The following is a 19,821-nucleotide window of genomic DNA, read 5'->3' as shown; positions in this document are numbered from 1 at the left end:
AAAAGTATGTTTTTTTAAACGTGTTTCCAAAATAGACTAAATATGGAAAATATTTTTTTCTCGGGAATCTACGAATATATAAGAAGCTAGAAGCTATATATGACTTACGATAAAATAAAAAGAGAACGAAAAACATTAAGAATAATACATACAAAAAACATAAAAGTTATATTTTTTTAAACGTGTTTTATAAATGGACTAAAAATGGAAAATACTTTTTCTCAAGAATCTATGAATATACGAGAAGGTAGAAGCTATGTATAACTTACAATAAAATAACAAGAGAACGAAAAACTTGAAGAATAATACATACATAAAACATAAAAAGTTATCTTTTTTAAACGTGTTTTCAAAATAGAGCCTAAATATGGAAAATATTTTTTTCTCGGGAATCTACGAATATATAAGAAGCTAGAAGCTATATATGACTTACGATAAAATAAAAAGAGAACGAAAAACATTAAGAATAATACATACAAAAAACATAAAAGTTATATTTTTTTAAACGTGTTTTATAAATGGACTAAAAATGGAAAATACTTTTTCTCAAGAATCTATGAATACACGAGAAGCTTGAAGCTATATATGACTTACGATAAAAAAAAAAGAGAATGAAAACTTTAAGAATAATACATACATAAAACATAAAAGTATGTTTTTTTAAACGTGTTTCCAAAATAGACTAAATATGGAAAATATTTTTTTCTCGGGAATCTAAGAATATATAAGAAGCTAGAAGCTATATATGACTTACGAAAAAATAAAAAGAGAACGAAAAACATTAAGAATAATAGATACATAAAACATAAAAGTTGTGTTTTTTAAACGTGTTTTCAAAATAGACAAAAATGGAAAATATTTTTTTCTCAAGAACCTATGAATATACGAGAAGCTATATACGACTTACAATAAAATAACAAGAGAACGAAAAACTTTAAGAATAATGCATACATAAAACATAAAAGTTATCTTTTTTAAACGTGTTTTCAAAATAGAGCCTAAATATGGAAAATATTTTATTCTCAAGAATCTATGAATATACAAGAAGCTAGAAGCTACATATGACTTACGATAAAATAAAAAGAGAACGAAAAACATTAAGAATAATACATACATAAAACATAAAGGTATGTTTTTTAAACATGTTTTCAATATAGACTAAAAATGGAAAATATTTTTTTCTCAAGAATCTATGAATATTAGAGAAGCTAGAAGCTATATACCGATATGACTTACGATAAAATAAAAAGAGAACGAAAAACATTACCAATAATACATACATAAAACATAAAACTTATGTTTTTGTAAACATATTTTCAAAATAGACTAAAACTGGAAAATATTTTTTTCTCAAGAATATATGAATATAAGTGAAAAGGAGGGGCGCAAAACAGACTTGGCTTTACATAACATAGTATTAAATTGATCTAAATTATAAATAAAAAAAAGTCAGTGAGTTGTGGAAAATGAGCTAAAAAGATCAAGTGAGGTAAAACCCAATTCGTTTTGCATCCTTCGTTTTCACTTAACACTCATACATTCTCGAGTAAAAAAGTATTATTTTCTTTTGTGTCCACTTTGGACACAAGTTATTTTTATTCAATATATTCTTTTATATTTATTTTCGACTTTGTCTCCTTTAAGACAAAAAAATCTTTACTTTTATCTAGGAAAAAAATCGTCTTACCTAAGAATCAAACCTAAATTACCACTGTCACAGGGGAAGTGGTTTTACCACTGTGCTATTAAGTCTTGTATAATAGTGTTTGTTTTATGCTTTTTACAGTGCCAAATCACCCATTTAGGTAGTTTTATTTATAAAATGGGGAGTATGGAAGAAGGGGGAATTTTTATACTATATTATTGCACTGTCATCGGAAGTGCATGTACTACCAAAACTTGGAAGTAATTGAACATTCCGAAGTGGTCAAAAATGACTTACAAATTTTAATGCAAGAAACAAACGAAAAAAGAGACCAAAAAGTTGATTAGTCGAGAAAGACGAGTTAATAATAAAAGAAAAAAGTAAACAGAGGGTAATTTTCAGCCAGTGAATGAAATGAAAAAGCTCTAGAGTCAAAAATCCATAAATCTCTATATTCTCTAAAGCCTAAAAGTGAAAAGAAAGACAGTTTTTCAGCAGACAGGATGCATAATTCCCAGGAAATATTTCATGCACAATCTAACTTTTGAACGGTCTTCCATTAGCGGTTTCTTTTATTCAGTCAACTGTTTGCTTCTGCATTAGTTACCTCAAAGGGTCAGTCTTTTTGTACTATATATAGCCTACTTCTGTTAATTGGGGACGACATATCAGAGTTTTTTGCTAAAATATCCGCTTGGTTTACTCGTTTCATTTACTGGCTGAAAATTGCTTTCGTTTTGTCTTGTCTTTTTCTTGATATTTGTTATTTCTTTCTTTGTTGTATGAGGAGAGATGTTTTCCTATGAGGAGGAAGCCTGATATAAAAAGACGAGCCGTAAACCTAGATTTTGACAAGTACATTAGGAGGTAATACTACGGAGTGCTTTGGACTCCCTCCTCATTTGAATATACAAAATATGGGAACATAAACCAAGAGTATTATATTCCGGTACTTGTGCATTATACCCACTCTTTTATATACTGCTAGTTTGGTTAATCCTAATGAAATAAAATAAAATAGGATGAATATAGAATAGTTTAGAAACAAATTGGGCTATATATTTGCACATTAGGGGGGGGGGGGGGGAAGAAAAAAAAGATACAAGAGAGATACCGGATTATAATGATTTACTAACAAAATTACATGTTACAATTATGCGCCCAGAACGCTATTATGTCTTCGAGAATCGCTGTAAAATTATCTCTACCTTCACACTTCACTTTCGCCCGCCACATGTGCTCGACTAAGTAAGTTGATAAATTTTGGCGGTGAGTACCTCGGTGCCGTTTATTTTGCCATTTGGCTGAGCCCAATTTGAGTAAAGTCATGGTTTGTCCATTTTTACACTCTTTTGTCTTCGGCAATAAACCCTTATCCTGAAAAAATTCAACTGCCTCTTTTTCTGTCTTTGGCAAATTCCAAATTATAATTTTATCATTCATTTTACATCACCCGTTTCACACAACTCGACTCTAACAACTATTTTATGATCAAGTATCTCTCCCGCATCTGTCCCGGCAACTGCCGCGTCTTATTTGACATATATAAAAGAGTGGGTATAATGCAGAAGTACCGAAAAGTATTGTAATACCACGAGAAAAATTTCCGAGCAAACAACTGAGTTTTTATTCTGCAGCCTTTTGGACTAGGCATGCTTGATGCAGCTTAATTTTCCCCAAAAGTGCAGGACCACTCATATCTGAATACAATAACAGTAATACTACGGAACAGACTTGAAGACACCATCCCCAGGTCATACTTAGTTACTATCACAATTACTGGCATCTAGAGCAACCACAAACTAGAACTCCCGTGCCACATTTTCATGTTACTCTGTCAACTGTTACTCATTGGCCACAGTTGCACAGCACTGAATGCAACCACGTTTCACTAGTAAAAACTTGTATATTCAGTTTCAAACTTGTTGTAGAATTGAACAAATCCGAAAACAGATCTTATGTGCCTGAAACACTAATAAAATAAATACACCAGAGACTGATGTTCATCCCTGTGCTGGCTAGGTTTCTGTTTTTATCACCGTGTGATGGCTCTGTATAATTTCTGGCAATTCTGGGCTGTACATATGACAGTTGGTTAACAGACATAATGACACAGCATTAACGAAAATGAAACAAGACATATATTCTCATAACTCAGCTGCTTCTACCATTAAATGCTCAATACGCAGTCTAATCAGAATCCAATCCCTCTAAGGCAAGACCAAGACCGTAGCCATGGGGGTTAGGGGTTTGAGCCCCCCCCCCCAAAAAAAAAAATTGTATGTCCCACTCGTAAAAACGTAAAAAAAAACCCTGAACAAGATTATAGCCTAACTCTAACTGCAAGTAGCTAATAAATTCAATTGACATCCAATGAATAAACCTTTCTGATCAATGAGGATTGAAAGAACTCCCTGCCTCTCTCACAGAAGTCCAATGAAGCACTGTCACACAAAACCAGGTTTAGCATGTTTTGTTGAACGAATTCTACAAACAAACCAAATAATTGGGCTTATACTAACCAACTTCAACCCCCACCCCCTCAAAGGAGTTAATATAAGGTGCAGAGCCTAAAAGGGCACAATCATGAACCCAGCCCCTAATTTCCACCTAGTTTGGTTTGGATTTAACATCCCTTTGTTCAGGCAAAGAATTTAGGGACCCTATTCATCCCCCACCACAAAGCTTGGATTGATCCTGGAATATAAGAAGTAAGTAGTAGTAGTATGACGGCACTAGATCCTTAAGGTCCAAACCGGCGGTGCTGGCCTCTGTTTTATGGCCCTTCAGCCGGGATGTGCAATGGGGGGTTGGGGGCTAGCCATCCTATGCTTTCGCACACTGAATGTAGGAAATTTCTACTGGTCATAAATATAGATAATACATAGAAAAAAATTAGAAATGGATTTGTGTAAAGTCATCAATTAAAATATAATAGAAAAAAGTAGATAATTTGCATGGAATTTCATGCAATGAGCACAAGTATTTCTTAGTTTAATAAGAAAAAAATGATTATCTTTATAGTGTAACTTTCTTTTTGTATGGTGGGAATTATTTGGGATGTACCCTTTGGTGCAGCTTGAAAAATGCATAGGGAAGAGACCATAACTAAAACTAGTCACATATGAAGACCGAAGGCTTTCCACGAAATGCAGTCTTGAGTTATCTCTTATCCTCACTTCTCCTTTGGGACATGAACCTCCCTCACTCAAACATACAATATGCTGATGACAGTGTTATGGACAAAAAGTAATACCTTTGACAGTGCTTAATAAAAGCTATAAAATTCACTTTTTCTGTCTGGGAAATTCTCTCAAAACTAATGCTTAGTCAATTGCTCCTAACAAATACTAGCTACAAACTGTTCATACAAAACTAACATTAAATGAAATCACAATCCCTGAAGCCAACCACATTTAAGTCACAACAAAGAAATACTATAGAAAATTAGAATGATGAAAAGACTATCATCTACAACTGGGAGTTATAATGAGAAGACAATAGCCTACTTTAGTTCTATAAATGTCATATAAAACCTGAAATTGGATATGGGCTCGTTGTAATGGTGTGTGTGAAAAAACCCACTAGAGAAAATTGAAACCACACAATGTGACGCAATCCATCCCATATTTGATATCAGGAAATCCACAAACACCAAGTTGTTTCATAAAGAGAGTGGGCTATCAGCCATAACCAAAAGAAGAAATGTATTCCTAATCAAATACTTTTTTTTCAAAATAGAAGCTAATAGATCACACATTATAGACAACTGGCTAAGAAATGCATCCATATTTACAGGCCTTGTCCATTAATTTGTAAATGTTCAAATAAAATTTAAGAATTTAAGACATTCTTTCAGACTTGAAATTGATAATAGGGTAACCAGCCCCTTCTCACATACTTTTTTCTCCTGCAATAAAAAATGGTATTAGCTCAAAAACTTGAGAGGACCATTTCTCTTAAATGGTCAAAAGGTCCAAAAAATGTGCTTCCAGGGTGAAGGGGGACATAACTCACTCAGCCCTATGTTCAAGGCACAGTATATAAATAATAGACAGTATGATCGTTCCCTATCTCACCCATTATAAAAACCCGGACCGAGGCGCGAGTGCTCCGGAGAACATAAAAACATAAGCAAAGTGCAAAGTGCAAATTCACAAAGTGCAAAGATTTTCAAACAGAGGTGTTTATTCTTTAAAGTTCAGGAAAGGTCAAGAATTTCATACAAATTTTTCATACACACCGAAACTAGCTCTTATCTCGGCTCTCCGTCAAAACAGGTAATTAGCCTTTTTCAAGTCACAAACGAACTACAATCTGAGAAAATAAATATCACGACGTAAAAAAAAAAAACAAAAAAAAACTGATAAACCATCACATCTATTCCACCAGTTATTAGAAGAAAACAAAGATCCTCTATCAAATTTCGAATGACATTGCTATCCACCAAGAAATCCATCCACTGGAAAATATATAGCAAAGCTACAAGCAGAGGCAAAACTTAAGAGAACAATCAAACTTGCAAAAGAAGAGGCATGCAAAAAATTTCTCTTATCAGTGTCCCACAAAGCACAAGAGTCAAAGATTCATAAATTCCTAGACAAGATGTGTGGCAAATTCTCCACACAGAACCCCTTCCATTACCAGCTAACTCTAAATGGTCAGCAGCTGGAAACCAACAAAGAAAAACCTAAATTCTTAGCATATTTGTTTGAGAAGACATTCAAAAAAACCCCTCATAATTCACCTCAGATCAACTTAATACCCCATTTTGACTTGCATGAGTCCCAGTATCTACTCTAAGATTTTCCAATGTTGGAGCTGAATAAAGTACTCAATTCAATTAAATCCAAAACATCTTGTAGCCACGACCAGATCCATTCATCTTTGCTCCAACACCTTCCAATAGAGTTTAAAAAAACACTCTTATCTCTCTTCAACAATGCCTGGAGCAATTCCTTCTTCCCATCTGCTTGGAAAACATCACTCATCATCCCTATATTAAAACAAAATAAACCCAAAGAGGACCCCAACTCCTTCAGACCCATTATGATCACCCCAGTTCTGGGAAAATTATATTAGAAGATAATTCACTCCCGATTGTATTGGTTTGCTGAGTCTAACCACCTCATCCCACATACCCAAAAAGCATTTAGGAAATATCATTCTTCCATTGATGCATTTGTTCGCTTAACCAACGCCATATCTGAGTGTCTGAAAGACAACCAAATCCGCAGCCTTCTTGCAGCCTTCTTGGACTTCCAAAACGCATATGATAATATCCAACATCCACTCCTACTGCAAAAATTATCAAAAATGGGTTTTCTAATACCTGTAGTGAATTTCTTTAAAAGTTACCTATCTGAACGCTCTTTTGTTCTCCAAGTAAATTCCTACATCACTTCTAAAAAGTCTGTCTCCAAAGGCCTTCCCCAAGGTGCTGTCCTCAGCTGTCTCCTGTTTTCACTATATTTATGGGATCTGAACCTACCCCAAACAAATATTCAGTTTGCAGATGATATAGTCCTATGGTCTACCTCAAATAATTTTGAACTAGCCCAATCCAAGTTACAAAAGTTGTTTTATGCCTTTGAATGTTTCTCCAAGAATTCATGCCTACCCACCGCCCCATCAAAATCAGCTATAGTACAGTTTCATAATAAGAGAAATCCCCAATCTGCCCTACTAACCCTAAATGGTGTTGTCATCCAAGAGCAACAACACATCAAATATCTTGGCCTCACTTTAGACCAAAAACTAACTTTCAGGCTCCACATTGAAAATGTGAGAATAAAATGCCTCAGAAAAATGCGCATCTTACAAAGACTACTCAATACGCCTTGGGGTTGCCATGAAAAAACTCTAATAAATTTCTATAAGACTTATATCACATGTCAGATTGATTATGGACTAACTGTCTATGGATCATGCTTAAAAACTCTATTTCGCAGTCTGGAGACTGTCCAGAATACTATGATTCGTGCTGTACTCGGCCTCAGGAATCACACCAAAACCAACTTCCTCCTCAGTGAAAGTGGTCTCACCTCTATTGCCATGCGTAGAGACATCCTACTTGCCCGCTACATTACAAAAATTGAAGGTAACAGTTCCCATAGATTACATGACTGGCTAAGAAACCCTGGTGGTTTTAGGGGCCTTGCACGGGAATTTGCAACCACCCAAATGACCTACCCCATGCCTTCATCTTCTTTATTTCAAATATACCCCTGGATACCTTCCTGGGCTAATCACTACCCAGAAGTGAACCTTTTGTTTGCGCCAGCTATTAAAACAGATCTTTCCCTTTCCTATGTAAAATCAATGTTCCCTGAATTTGAGTCTCGGAGATATATCTACCACCTCCCAATTTTTGTGGATGGCTCAAAAACAGAATCCAGGACTGCTTGTGGAGTCCACTTCCCATCTTTAGGTATAGCAGCTGTAGAAAGGCTCCAAAATGATGTATCATGACAGCTGAAATAGCTGCCATCAACATTGCATTGGAAACCATTATAAAGATGCCAAACCCCCCAAGAAACACCCCTCTTATAATTTATTCAGACTCAAAATCAGCCCTTGCCTCAATATCACCAGAACATTCAGACTACCCAGACAATGATACCTCGACCACTCTTGTATTATTGAACCAACTACTTAAACAAGGTATATCCACAAAATTCCAGTACATCCCAAGTCATATGGGTATTAAAGGGAACCAGAAGGCAGATGAAATAGCTAAATCTACCCTTCAGTTAGAAACAATTTCTGGAAGACCTATCCCAGTAAGAGATGTAAACCATTGGCGCCTAAAAGTTTATCTAGCAAACCAATGTCCACCCAACCTTTCTCCATTTACATCCCGGAAAGACTCAAAGATGTACCACAGAATATGATCAAATGCTACCGGCCTTAACAGCCAAACTTATCACTATCAAAACACAACCATTCCAACAGTAATGAGCCCTCTTTGCCGCCTATGTCAAACCTATGATGAGGCCATCAACCATGTTCTTTTTGATTGCCCTGTGGCAACTCTCAACCATAAAAAAGAATGGCTAACTTTATCTGCTATATTCAAGCGCCTTAAGCTAACCCCTAATATTGACCAACTAACACAAAGGAGACACTCCAACTGATGATGCAGAATTGTTCAAAGCTGTCTTTAACTGCCTAAATATAGGTGATTTCATCAATGATGTATAAATTCTATTATTGAATAATAATAGTCTAATTTCTATATTTGATTTCCCAGGACACCCCTGACATAATCAGACAATACGAAAAAGGTTAAATGGATTCATCCGAAGCCTATAATTGAAGAAGAAGAAGAAGACATTTATGTGTCTAAAAAAAAAAAAAGCCTGCTGTGAATTGGAAGAAGAAAAGCATAAACGAGGAAAAATTAAATGAAAATTAAAGGAAATTAAAAGGAAAATAAAATAAAAGGAAATTAAAGGGAAAATTTTCCTTACCAATAAAAAAAAATAATAATAAGAAAAAGTTTTGATGCTCTATGGCACAATATTACTATTTAATACCACAGACTATCGTCAAACCTAATAGATAATCTGTGCTAAAACTGCTAGGTTACCCCTTTGTGGTAAACAACTTTGTGGCAAATTTCAAATGCTCCCGCCACTTCGTGGATCCCTCTCCACTATGAAATTTCGGTTATTTCCCTGTTGCAGTATTGATTAGAACTGGAAATTTCCTTATTTTCACAAATTTCATTAACCCCCCGCCCTCCTTTTTAGAAATCCTACATAGGCCAATCATTTAAGTCCACTGTATATAAACAATAGATTAAGTCATAATTTGTATATAAATTAAGTCATACCTGTGAGATGGGACAGTTGCAAACCACTTTGCCAGCTCACCAAGTTTCTTTCTGCTTTCGCAATTACGAATAATACAATTTTGAGCCATTTTTCAGTGACTGATAAACACATACTAACATTGCTAACCCGCTAATGAAAGAGTAAGTGGGAGGAGCTGTTTGTAAGCACCAATAATGAAGTGCCAGAAATCATCTGCGGTTAACCTACTGTTATATCATCTTTATACAGTGGTTCAAGGGCATTAAATCATGCAATTGGTCCAATTTTAATGGATACATTTTACTAGAAGAGATGAGCACATTGCATTTCATCATAACCTAAATCAAAATAGGAATTTTTGTTTGCATGATTGGAGGTAAAAATAAGGGCTCTGACCCCTTCAACCATCCTCCTTCTAAACCACACAGTTTTCCAGAAAAAGGTTATCAGTCATGCTCCACTTTCTAAGGGATCATGCAAGCATTTTCAATCTTGGTGCAATAACAAAATCCTGGTTAGGTGTAACAGGGCTGAATTCTACCCATGAAACTTCAGTGAAATGATCCAAAATGAGCTTAGTCTCAACCAAAGTGCAAAAATAACACAAATCTAGGCTACCAAATGGCTTCAAATAAAAATAGTAGTGCAAAAATGCACTAAGTACTGACCTGGTACAAAGATAAGAAAATTCTGAATCATTGCAAAAATGAGCCAATTCTGGCCTCCATGCAAAAAAAAACACTTTAACCCTGAATCAGCCAAGAGGTAATTCTTAATTCAGTGCAAACATGGATAAATACCAAAGTTGGTACAGAAATAACCTAATTCCTGATTTTGTGTACAAACAATCTAAGGCCAATTTTCAGAGTTTGTGTGATATGCTGCAGAAACCAGTCAAAAACAAGCTACGTCCAAGCTGTGGAATTTTGGTGATGCAGTACTAAAATAAGTTAAGTCTGAATTCAATGCAAAAGGTTTAAGTCCTGACTATGTACAAAAATGAACCATGACTTGACTTATAGCAAATTTGAGCTGAGTCCTAACTTAGTTGAAAAATCACCTCAAGTCCTGTTTCAACTATTTCTTAACTGAGTCAACATAAGCTGTGGTACTTCAGTAACGTGATACAAACACAAGTCAAGTCTTCACTCACTGTAAAACGAAGCTGCATCCAAGCTACAGACTGACGTGGCAGAAAAATGAGCAAGAGCCTGATTCAATGCTAAAGAAAAGCCCAGTTCTGGCATGTTTCAAGTCTTGAAAAATTACATTTACTGTAAAAACAAGCTAAGTTCAAGTTAAATTCAGTCCTCCCCCCCTCTTCGTTTCCATTTTTTCGATCAGAAAGGTACAGAGGCAGAACCTTACTTAAATTGGAAACATGAAATGACTCTCAATCTGCATGATTGGAGGCACAATGTAGACCCATAGCCAACTTTTCAGTAAAAAGGTAAGTAGTTTTTTTTTATGTGATTGACTTGAATATAGGCCATGTATCTAGGACCAATTAGGGTTTTCAGAGCCTCTTCATTAACTTTTGCACAAGTGTTCAAACCTGTTTGAAATTTATGGGATAAGATCTAGGATTATTTTGTGTGGCTTTTGAATCTATTGCAGGGTTAGCAATGCAAAAGGTTCATTCCATTTTCCAAACATAATAGTTTCTTGCCCTGTATTTGATTTTAATTATTTCAACCTAGGGTATACATAAGAATTTTAGATAAAAAGACTGCTCCTACTTTACTAGATCCTAATGTTGAAATAACAATTAATTTGCCTTTTGAATTGTGTTTCTGAAGTACCTTTTTTGGACTGCTTGGACAGACCAATAACTGATATACAAGATTGCAGACATCTTTGCATTGTTGCATAATGTTTTTAATTATGCATATTGGAATTTTGTTCATATGTGAGCAGGGCCGTTACGTATAGGGGAGGCGGGGACGCCTCCCCCCCAGTATTTTGATCACTCGGTAAAAAAAAAGTTGGTGGAATCCTTTGTTTGGTTCAATAAAGGCCACAAAATACTGACATGTCATCTACAGAAATTTTGAACTTGGTTGGTAAACACAACAGTTTTACCAACTCCTGCCGTGATTTACAGATGGTGCCACAACTTTCCATTTGTTTAAATAAATAGCATTAAAATAGTGACATGATACATACCAAAATCTGAATCTTAGTTGGTAAAGCAGCAGTTTTACTGACTGGTGTAGTGATTTTAAATATTGTATTCGAAACGGAAATTATGCTAATTTTTTACAAAAACAGTCAGTAAAAATGACCACCCAGTTGGCAAAATCTCTTGCCCCCCCCCCCAACATTTTGGCTAGTAACGACCCTGTATGTGAGTTCTTTTTTGCTTTTCATTCTGTTTATAGACAGTATTTGCATATTTTTCTTATGCTTAAGCTATCTGTTCAGGTTTCAGTTTCTTCTTTTATTTTTTCCTGTTCATAGAGGCTTCCAGATCTCAAGCCGAAATATTTAGTTTTTTATTATTGTTTTGTATAAATAAGTACTTATTTGTTTATTTTCATTGTCATATTTATATTTTTTACCTGTATGAGCATTTGGCCCTTGGGAGCATTTACAAAGGTAGCAATTAGTAGGCTATATTAGAATCAGTGTTAAAAAGAGCATTGATTAGTAGTCAACAGTCGAATTCCAAATGACCTTGGATTTTGTAGTGTTTTGTGCTTGCACTTGCTTATGTAGTGCTTGCTTTGTTATTACTGCCTGCTTTATTATGTGTTGTTGTTGCAGGTGGGTTGGCTTAATAAATAATCATCACAAATATAATACATGGTGTCAGAAGTCAGAAATGGACAATCCACTGCCATGCCCCACATTCAATTGGGAATCAGCCAGTCTACAAGCATGCATGAAGTTTGAACAGCATGCAAATCTCATATTCAGCAGACCATTGAGCAGGAAGAATGCCAAACAACAATGCACATACCTCCTTTTTGGTTAGGAGAAAAAGAACAAGATATCTTTAGTACTTGGACATTCACTTCAAAACAAAACAGACAAACTTGATGTGTATCTTCAAGTTTCTTCAAGAGAGCACATAGCTCCTATAAGTAATCCTATATTTATTTGTTACAAATTCCATAAGTGCAACCAGTTGGAGCATGAGTCAATTGTACATTATATTACAGCCCTCAATGTGCTGGTCAAAGACTGTGAAATTGCAAGTGCATTTGAGAAAGAAATGGTGAGAGACAGATTAATATGTGGGCTGAAACTACAGAGAATTAGAGAAGAACTATTATCTCAAGGTGGAACCCTTACTCTTCACAGGGCAGTGGCAATTGCAAGAGCTTTTGAGACAACTCAAGAACAACTCATGTTCATGTCATAAGTTGTCATACAACAATAAACAAACAAACTATAAAACAGGAAATAGATTTTGTAAGGAAACAAAGGAAGCTTGACCAACCTACAACAAGAACTGTTACAACAAGAACAAGAGCTGTAAGAACTGTTACTTCTGCGGTGGGATATAGGATCAAAGCCACAAATGTCAAGCCAGAGGCAAATCTTGCTCCAAGTTTGGAAAGACAAATCACTTTACTTGTGTCTGGCATAGCAAACCTATAGACACTATTGATATAGAAGCAACTGATGGAAACCAAGAACAAGAAGTTTATATTGATGCACTATCTATTGGAGCTATAGCTGAGAAATCAAGCCAACTAACTATGGCCATCAAACTGAACAATTTAGCATGAACACTCAATTCAAAATCAACACAGGAGCTGAAGTGAATGTCATACCGAAGTTTGTCTACAAGAGGCTTAAACCCAGACCACAACTGAACAAGATGAACCAGATCCTTGTAGCTTATGGAGGAACGTTTATTCCAATTGCTGCAGTCTGCTCTCTAAATTGTAGACAGGATGGAAATGCCACAAAAAGTACAGCTTCTTTGTAGTAGATACACAATCAAACCCAATACAAGGGTACCAAGCATGTTTAGAAATAGATCTTGTGAAAGTTGCCAGATCTATCTCAGCCTTATCTGCCAAGAAGAGCTATCAGGAGAACCAAATTGGCAAAGAATTTGGTGATGTATTTACTCGGATAGGTAAAATTCCCAGGTAAAGTAGAAATCCATTTTAAGGCAAATGCAATTCCTTCTTTGAATCCTGTGTGCAGAATCTCTTTTCCCTTACATGACACGGTTAAAAGCAAACTTGAACACCTGGAAAGCTTAGACCTCATTGAAAAAGTGGTAGTTCCAACTGAGTGCATTAATTCAATTGTAGCAGTGGAAGTCAGATGGATCATTACATTTATGTTTGGACCCTAGACAGCTTAACAAATCAATTCAAAGGCCCTACTACCTAATGCCAAGTTTCAAAGATATTGCAGCCAAAACTCATGGCAACAATTAGTAAGCCTATCAAAACCTGATGTAATATTTGGATATTGCCATTTGGTATAATATGCACAGGATAAATTCCAGCAAAAGATGGAAGAGACATTTGGTGAATTGAAAGGTGTTGGCATGAAGAATGAAGAACATGATGGTAATTTGAAGGAAGTTCTACAGAAGGCAGGAGAAGTTGGGGTCACATTTAATCTGGAAAAATGCATATTTGCATCTACAAGCATAGCATACTTTGGACATTTGGTTACTGCAGGTGGCTTAGAAAACAGACCCTTCCAAAGTTGGAGCCATAAGTGAGATGCCACAGCCAGCAAATAAAGACAAACTGGCCTCATTCCTTGGAATGACCAACTTTCTGTCAAAATACATTCCAAACTAGTCATTCTTAAACTTTCAACTCAGGGAGTTAGGAAAACAAAATGTCTTTGAGTGGACCAAAGAGCACACAGCAGCAATGGATAAGATCAAAACTTTGATTTGTAGTAGCCTAGCAACTATTGACACAAAGGCAAAATCTGTTGAGCTGAAAACTAATGCTTCCAAGCACAGTGTTGGAGCAGAATTAAGTGTTGGTGTGAAAATTGTTGCTTTTGAATCAAGAGCTCTAACACTGACACAACAGAATTATTTCCCAGATTGAGAAGGAGCTTTGTGCCATTCTCTATGGCTGTAGAAATGTCCACCAATTTGTTTATGGGAGGATAATTGTTGCACATACAGATCATAATCCATTAGAGGCCATATTATCAAAACTGCTATGCAGAAGCCATATAGAAAAGAAATGGGATATCCATCATCTGACTTCAAGTCCAAATTTCCCACAGTCCAATGGCCATGCTGAAAAGGCTGTGGATATAGCCAGCAGGATCATGTTAAAAGCAACAGAGTTCAACACAGACCCCTACCTTGGTCTATTGGAATACTCTATAGATGGAGTTGCATGCCCTGCATAGCTCCTTATGAGTAGAAGCTTAAGGTCCTTCTTTCCCTGCACTCAGCAGCAATTGAAGTCAAAGACTATTCCAAACACAAAGTTCTGCACAGCCAGAGCTAGACAACAACAAACACAGAAGCAGAACTATGACAAGGCTTCTAAGAACCTAATGAAGTTGAAACACAACCAACCCATCTGGGTCAAGCTATCAAAGGAAGCTGCACATTCAACAAAAAGTGCAGTAATGTCTTGTATGGCCCCAACATCATATCTTATCCAGGCTGAAAATGGTAGATTTTATCACAGGAATCAGGCCCATTTGAAACCATGGTCCTGTACTGGAGACTATTCCCAACAGTCTTCAGCAATCACAGGTGATGTGGAGCTGCTACCAGAAGTTCACCCATCTTGGACCCTACCGTCTTCTCTAAAAAGTGCTGTCCCAAAATCTATAGTACTGGGCAAAATTTCCAAGACAGTCCTTAAAGAACCCCAAGAGCTCCAACACCCACTTCCTGAACAGACAGTAATAACAGAAATGGAGATGGTTCCCTAAAGGACAAAAACTGGCAGAGTGGTTAAACCAAGGAAGAAAACAAACATTTAAATTATATTGTTAATGTTTTTTTTTATTGTTAGTGTGTCACAGCTTTATTACCTGTGAAAGAAAGGAGATGTAGCATTATGTGCTTGCTTTATTATGTGTTTTGTTGCAGGTTGGTTGGCTTAATAAATAATCATCACAAAAAATAATACAGATTAAGAGCAGAGTGAAGTCCCAATTCCCTGAGTACTTCCTATCTTAATTGCAAAAATATCTAGGTTTCTTCTGCAAAACAGCAGCAAAATCAAGAATTTGTGGAAAGGTCCTTTAAACTGAATTAAAAATGCAGACCTATACACCTCAAAGAAAAGTTAATAGCAGTAATATTTCACTAGGAAAAAAATTAAACACTAAAAAGTATGTCATTTACTTGTAATTGACATAAAAGTATGTCTCAATGATAAAAGAAACTGGAATGAAAATAACAATATTGCTGAAACTTAACACAACTAAGAAAATTTACTATTCAAAGGCACAATAAAGACAGCAATTTATTTAGCCAAACAATCACACAACAGACAACTAAAAAATCATCACCATCTTCTAACTATTGTAAAATTTCAATATAGACTACAGAGCTAGGAGACAGCAGTAATGCATTTTTCTAGGGCAATATTTCATGACTTTTACAGTACAGTAACATCATTGTATAGAACATCTAAGAAATTGGGTAAATATTTATACTAACAGATTATTGAGATAGCTAAGAAACAAACTTACCTTTATAGTCAGAACTGCATCCTGAATCCAAATTTAAAATTCATTTGCATTGGAAATGAATTCTATCCCCACCCCTATATATCCCAATTCCGGTTATATATTTGCACATTAGGGGGGGGGGGATAAAGTTCAAACTTACCTCTATAGTCAGAAATTGCATCTGGAATCCAAATTTAACATTCACTTGCATCAGAAATGAACTTTACCCCTACCACCCCCCCCCCTAATGTCAAAAAATATACCCTGAATTGGTATAAATAGGGATGGGGGTTAAGTTCATTTCTGATGCAAATGAATGTTAAATTAGGATTCAGGATGCAATTCTGACTCTAGTGGTAAGTTTGTTTCTTAGCTACCTGAATAATCTGTTCATATATTTTTAATTTATTTAAAGGCACAATAAGACTAGCAATTTAATCACCAAGACAATCAGTAAGCTTCTCCATCAAAATTTTACTTTCTTCAACTGGTTATTTTATTCTGTAGGTTACAACCAAAAAAACATGGTATATTGCTATGTTAAAATTTCAGAATAGCAGCTCTCCAGGAGGAGACATGCCATACAAAAAAGATTGTCAAATTTGTGCTTATTTTAAGGGTTTTGACACTTTCTTACACCCCCCTCCCCCAAATGATAGACTAGATCGTGCAATGCTAAATATAGTAATAAGATAAAAAAAAATGTGAAATTGTTACTTTATAGGATAATCTACAGCAAATATCAACTAATAATTTTTCTTTTTTTCCTATTTTCTTGAATCATTTCTAGTTAATATATCCTGGTACTTGTCTATTATATAAAACACACTTGAGAAATGAATTTTAGTTAATGCTAATGAAAAAAAAATGATGGAAATAGAATACTTTATTAGCAAAATTGTGAAAACTACAACTTGGAAATATGCTCCCAGAACAAACCCATAAATAAATGAAATGAACTAAAGCAACAAATGGTATTTTACTTTTAGAAAACCACATATTGACATGTAAATTGATGGTTTTCAACCATGGCCTAGTGTTACACTTCCAAAAATGTTGCTTCTTGTAGTGTACAAAGTCATTGTGTGTCCATAGACAGTGTTTTGTTTTGGGCAACAACCCCTTATCCTGGAAAAACATAATTACCTCTTCTTTTGTCATTGGCAAATCCCAAATCTTAATTTGAACATCCATGGTGAGACACTATACTCTATCACTAGTCAAAGAAAACTAACCAGTGTCCTCAAGAATTGCATTCATAATGAATTAAAATGAACTAGGTCAAAAATTGCATTAATAATGCATTTTTCTTTGCCTTTCAGACAGTCAGCTGACACCAAAGCTCTCAATTTAATAATTCACAAATGATCTTCACAATTTTGCTAATGAAGTATTCAATTTTCATCATATTTTATTGTCACCAAACTTCACTTCTTGAGTATGTTTTATATAATAGACAAGTACCTAGACAAGTATATAATAGACAAGTACCTTTGCAGAATTTAAAACTGAGCAAATAAGATGGCATATTCTTGATGTGTTCATAAAATTAAACACAGCATAAAATTGTTTCTGTGTTGACAAGAATAATATTCAAAAGAATTGCCAATGTAATATATTAGTAAAATGTAAAAGTAAATAGATCAAATTAAGAAAATTGTTTACTTTCCTACCTTTCTTCAACTGTTGACTTTCTTAATGTTGATGTCATTCTTGTCAATATATAAACCATAATATTGCTGCACTGAAATTCACAAAAAGCATTTCAAGAACACCAAACAAATCACACCATTTTATTTATTCAATTCAGAATTCTGGAAAATATTTTATTGATGAAAACTGATGAAAAAGCATGGATAAAAGTGGTAAATTATGAGGAAATATGATTCATTGATACTTGCTGCATAGCCAAATATAGAGTCAGAATTTCATCATTTTTTATATAACATAGGGCTATATGAAACCAGTGGAGGGAGGGGGCTAGGATGAACTGTCAAAAGTGCCACAAAAACCTTTAAAATGAGCATAAATTAGCAATCTAAAAATGCTTCTCGGTAAAATTCTACTTTAGCTACTTTTGACTATCTTGGAAAGGGGTTAGGTTAAGAAAATGAAACTTTCATGGATGGGTCTAAATGCTAAAGTATATTCTGGGAAGGTATCTTGAAATACCTACCTCCACTCCTTCTCCCTCAAGAGGATCCTGACCTTTGATGACCTTTAAAAATTTGTGTGTTATAGAAGTGTAACCTTGCAAAATAGATCTTCTGCTTAAATGAAGTTCAGCAAAATTGTTTTCAGCTTCACAACTTTGATCAATTCCAATTTATAAGGTTTTAAAGATATGCAAATACATTTACTAATTTTTGGAAGTAAACTAGGACTATTTATATGTCTTAAAATTCTTCTCAAATAACTGAAATTGCATTTTCACAGCTAAAGACAGAGAAAAAGAAACTGATAATTGAAAATTAAGTTAAAATGTTGTTTTGTAAAAATTTCAATGGCCTATAGACCTGTCATGTAGGCAAATTTCATGACCCTCTAGAGGGAGAAGGGGTGGAGGTAGGCACTTCAAAATACCTTCCTGGGACATACTTTAGCCTGTAAACCCATCCCTGAAAGTCTCATTTTCCTAACCTAACCCCTTCCCAAGATAGCCAAAAGTAGCTAAAGTAGAATTTTACCTGCTTCTCTTTTGATATAGCATATCTTCTCTTAGAGAGCCACTATTTTGCAATTTTACACATTGCTCTGGGACATCCACCACATGGCCAACATGGGACTAAAGTTTATTTGTGATGCAAATGTATGTTACATTTAGATTGAGGATACAATTCTAATAGGACAAAAACAAATAGCCTAAGTCTAGGCTAACCTAGTAGGCTATTTAATTTAGGTTTTGTAAATGATAATAGCCTACTCTTTTTAAATTGAAAGATGGGAACTGTTACTCTTACCCTGTACAAAATATTAAGCTACATACAGTAAATATAGACTAGGTAAATCAAGCTAAATTTAGCTAGTAAATCTAGGTAAATTTAGCTAGTAAACCTAGCTAAATCAAGTTCAATCATTTGGCCTATCAAGTTTTACTCCTAACCTAGATATAAGCTAAGTTTGATAAGCATAGGCTATAATCTTGTTCAGAAAAATTACATATCCGTAATCATATGCCTGTCCTTTGAATCTGGCCTTGAAATGAATTATGGAATAAACGAGCCATATATGGGTTTCGAATTTTCCAGATTTTTTACAGTTGAATTTACTGCTTAAATAAAATTAAATCCCTAAACTGTTTTCCCATAATTACAGAGAGTTATAGAGAATCCCAATGAGCCAAATTATCCAAAGTACTTAAACAAAATCGAAAAAGTCTCAATGCAAGTTGTGCTGGAAAGGGAAGTTTTCAAGTGGAGATGAACAAAAAAAATCATTTTGTGATAATGCAGCCTACCTGCTTATAAAAATTTGTAACCTGGCTAACATGTTTATTAGTGACATTATTTTTTGTAAATTTTCGCAGTTCATATAATAAAGTAAACATACCGCTCGATACCTTTTTTTATGCTCTTTCCGAATATAATAATCATTTTTTGTCGTAAATAGATTTCCGATAGATTACCCCCACCCCTTTATAACCCGATTCAGGTTTTTTTTTTGCCCATTCGGGGGGGGGGGGGATGACTAAATTTTTTTATGATGTAAATGAGAGGCAAGTTT

At 34.9% G+C, this 19,821-nt stretch overlaps 1 protein-coding gene across 3 annotated transcripts in view; it reads right to left on the bottom strand.

The window, feature by feature from the left end:
- The window catches only part of LOC148949052 (erythroid differentiation-related factor 1), a 101,445-nt gene extending 82,093 nt beyond the window's left edge, over nucleotides 1-19,352 (bottom strand). The window contains exon 1 of one of the 3 annotated variants that reach the window (XM_089093121.1): nucleotides 19,258-19,352. Coding sequence is in view for 1 of the 3 variants with exons in the window: in XM_089093120.1 (XP_088949246.1) it covers nucleotides 19,202-19,229 (28 nt within the window). In the remaining 2 variants the exon portion in view is untranslated. Of the gene's footprint in view, nucleotides 1-2,789; nucleotides 2,815-19,201 lie in introns of those variants that run through there. The other 2 variants (XM_089093120.1, XM_089093122.1) reach the window with 2 other exon arrangements.
- Nucleotides 19,353-19,821: the final 469 nt, after the last annotated feature.

This window comes from Artemia sp. Qi Xiang Cuo, chromosome 8 (genome assembly GCF_049724085.1).
Source record: "Artemia sp. Qi Xiang Cuo chromosome 8, ASM4972408v1, whole genome shotgun sequence".
NCBI classification, from domain to species: domain Eukaryota; kingdom Metazoa; phylum Arthropoda; class Branchiopoda; order Anostraca; family Artemiidae; genus Artemia; species Artemia sp. Qi Xiang Cuo.
Note: the sequence above shows the minus strand (reverse complement) of the source record. Positions and strands in the feature narration are given on the sequence as shown.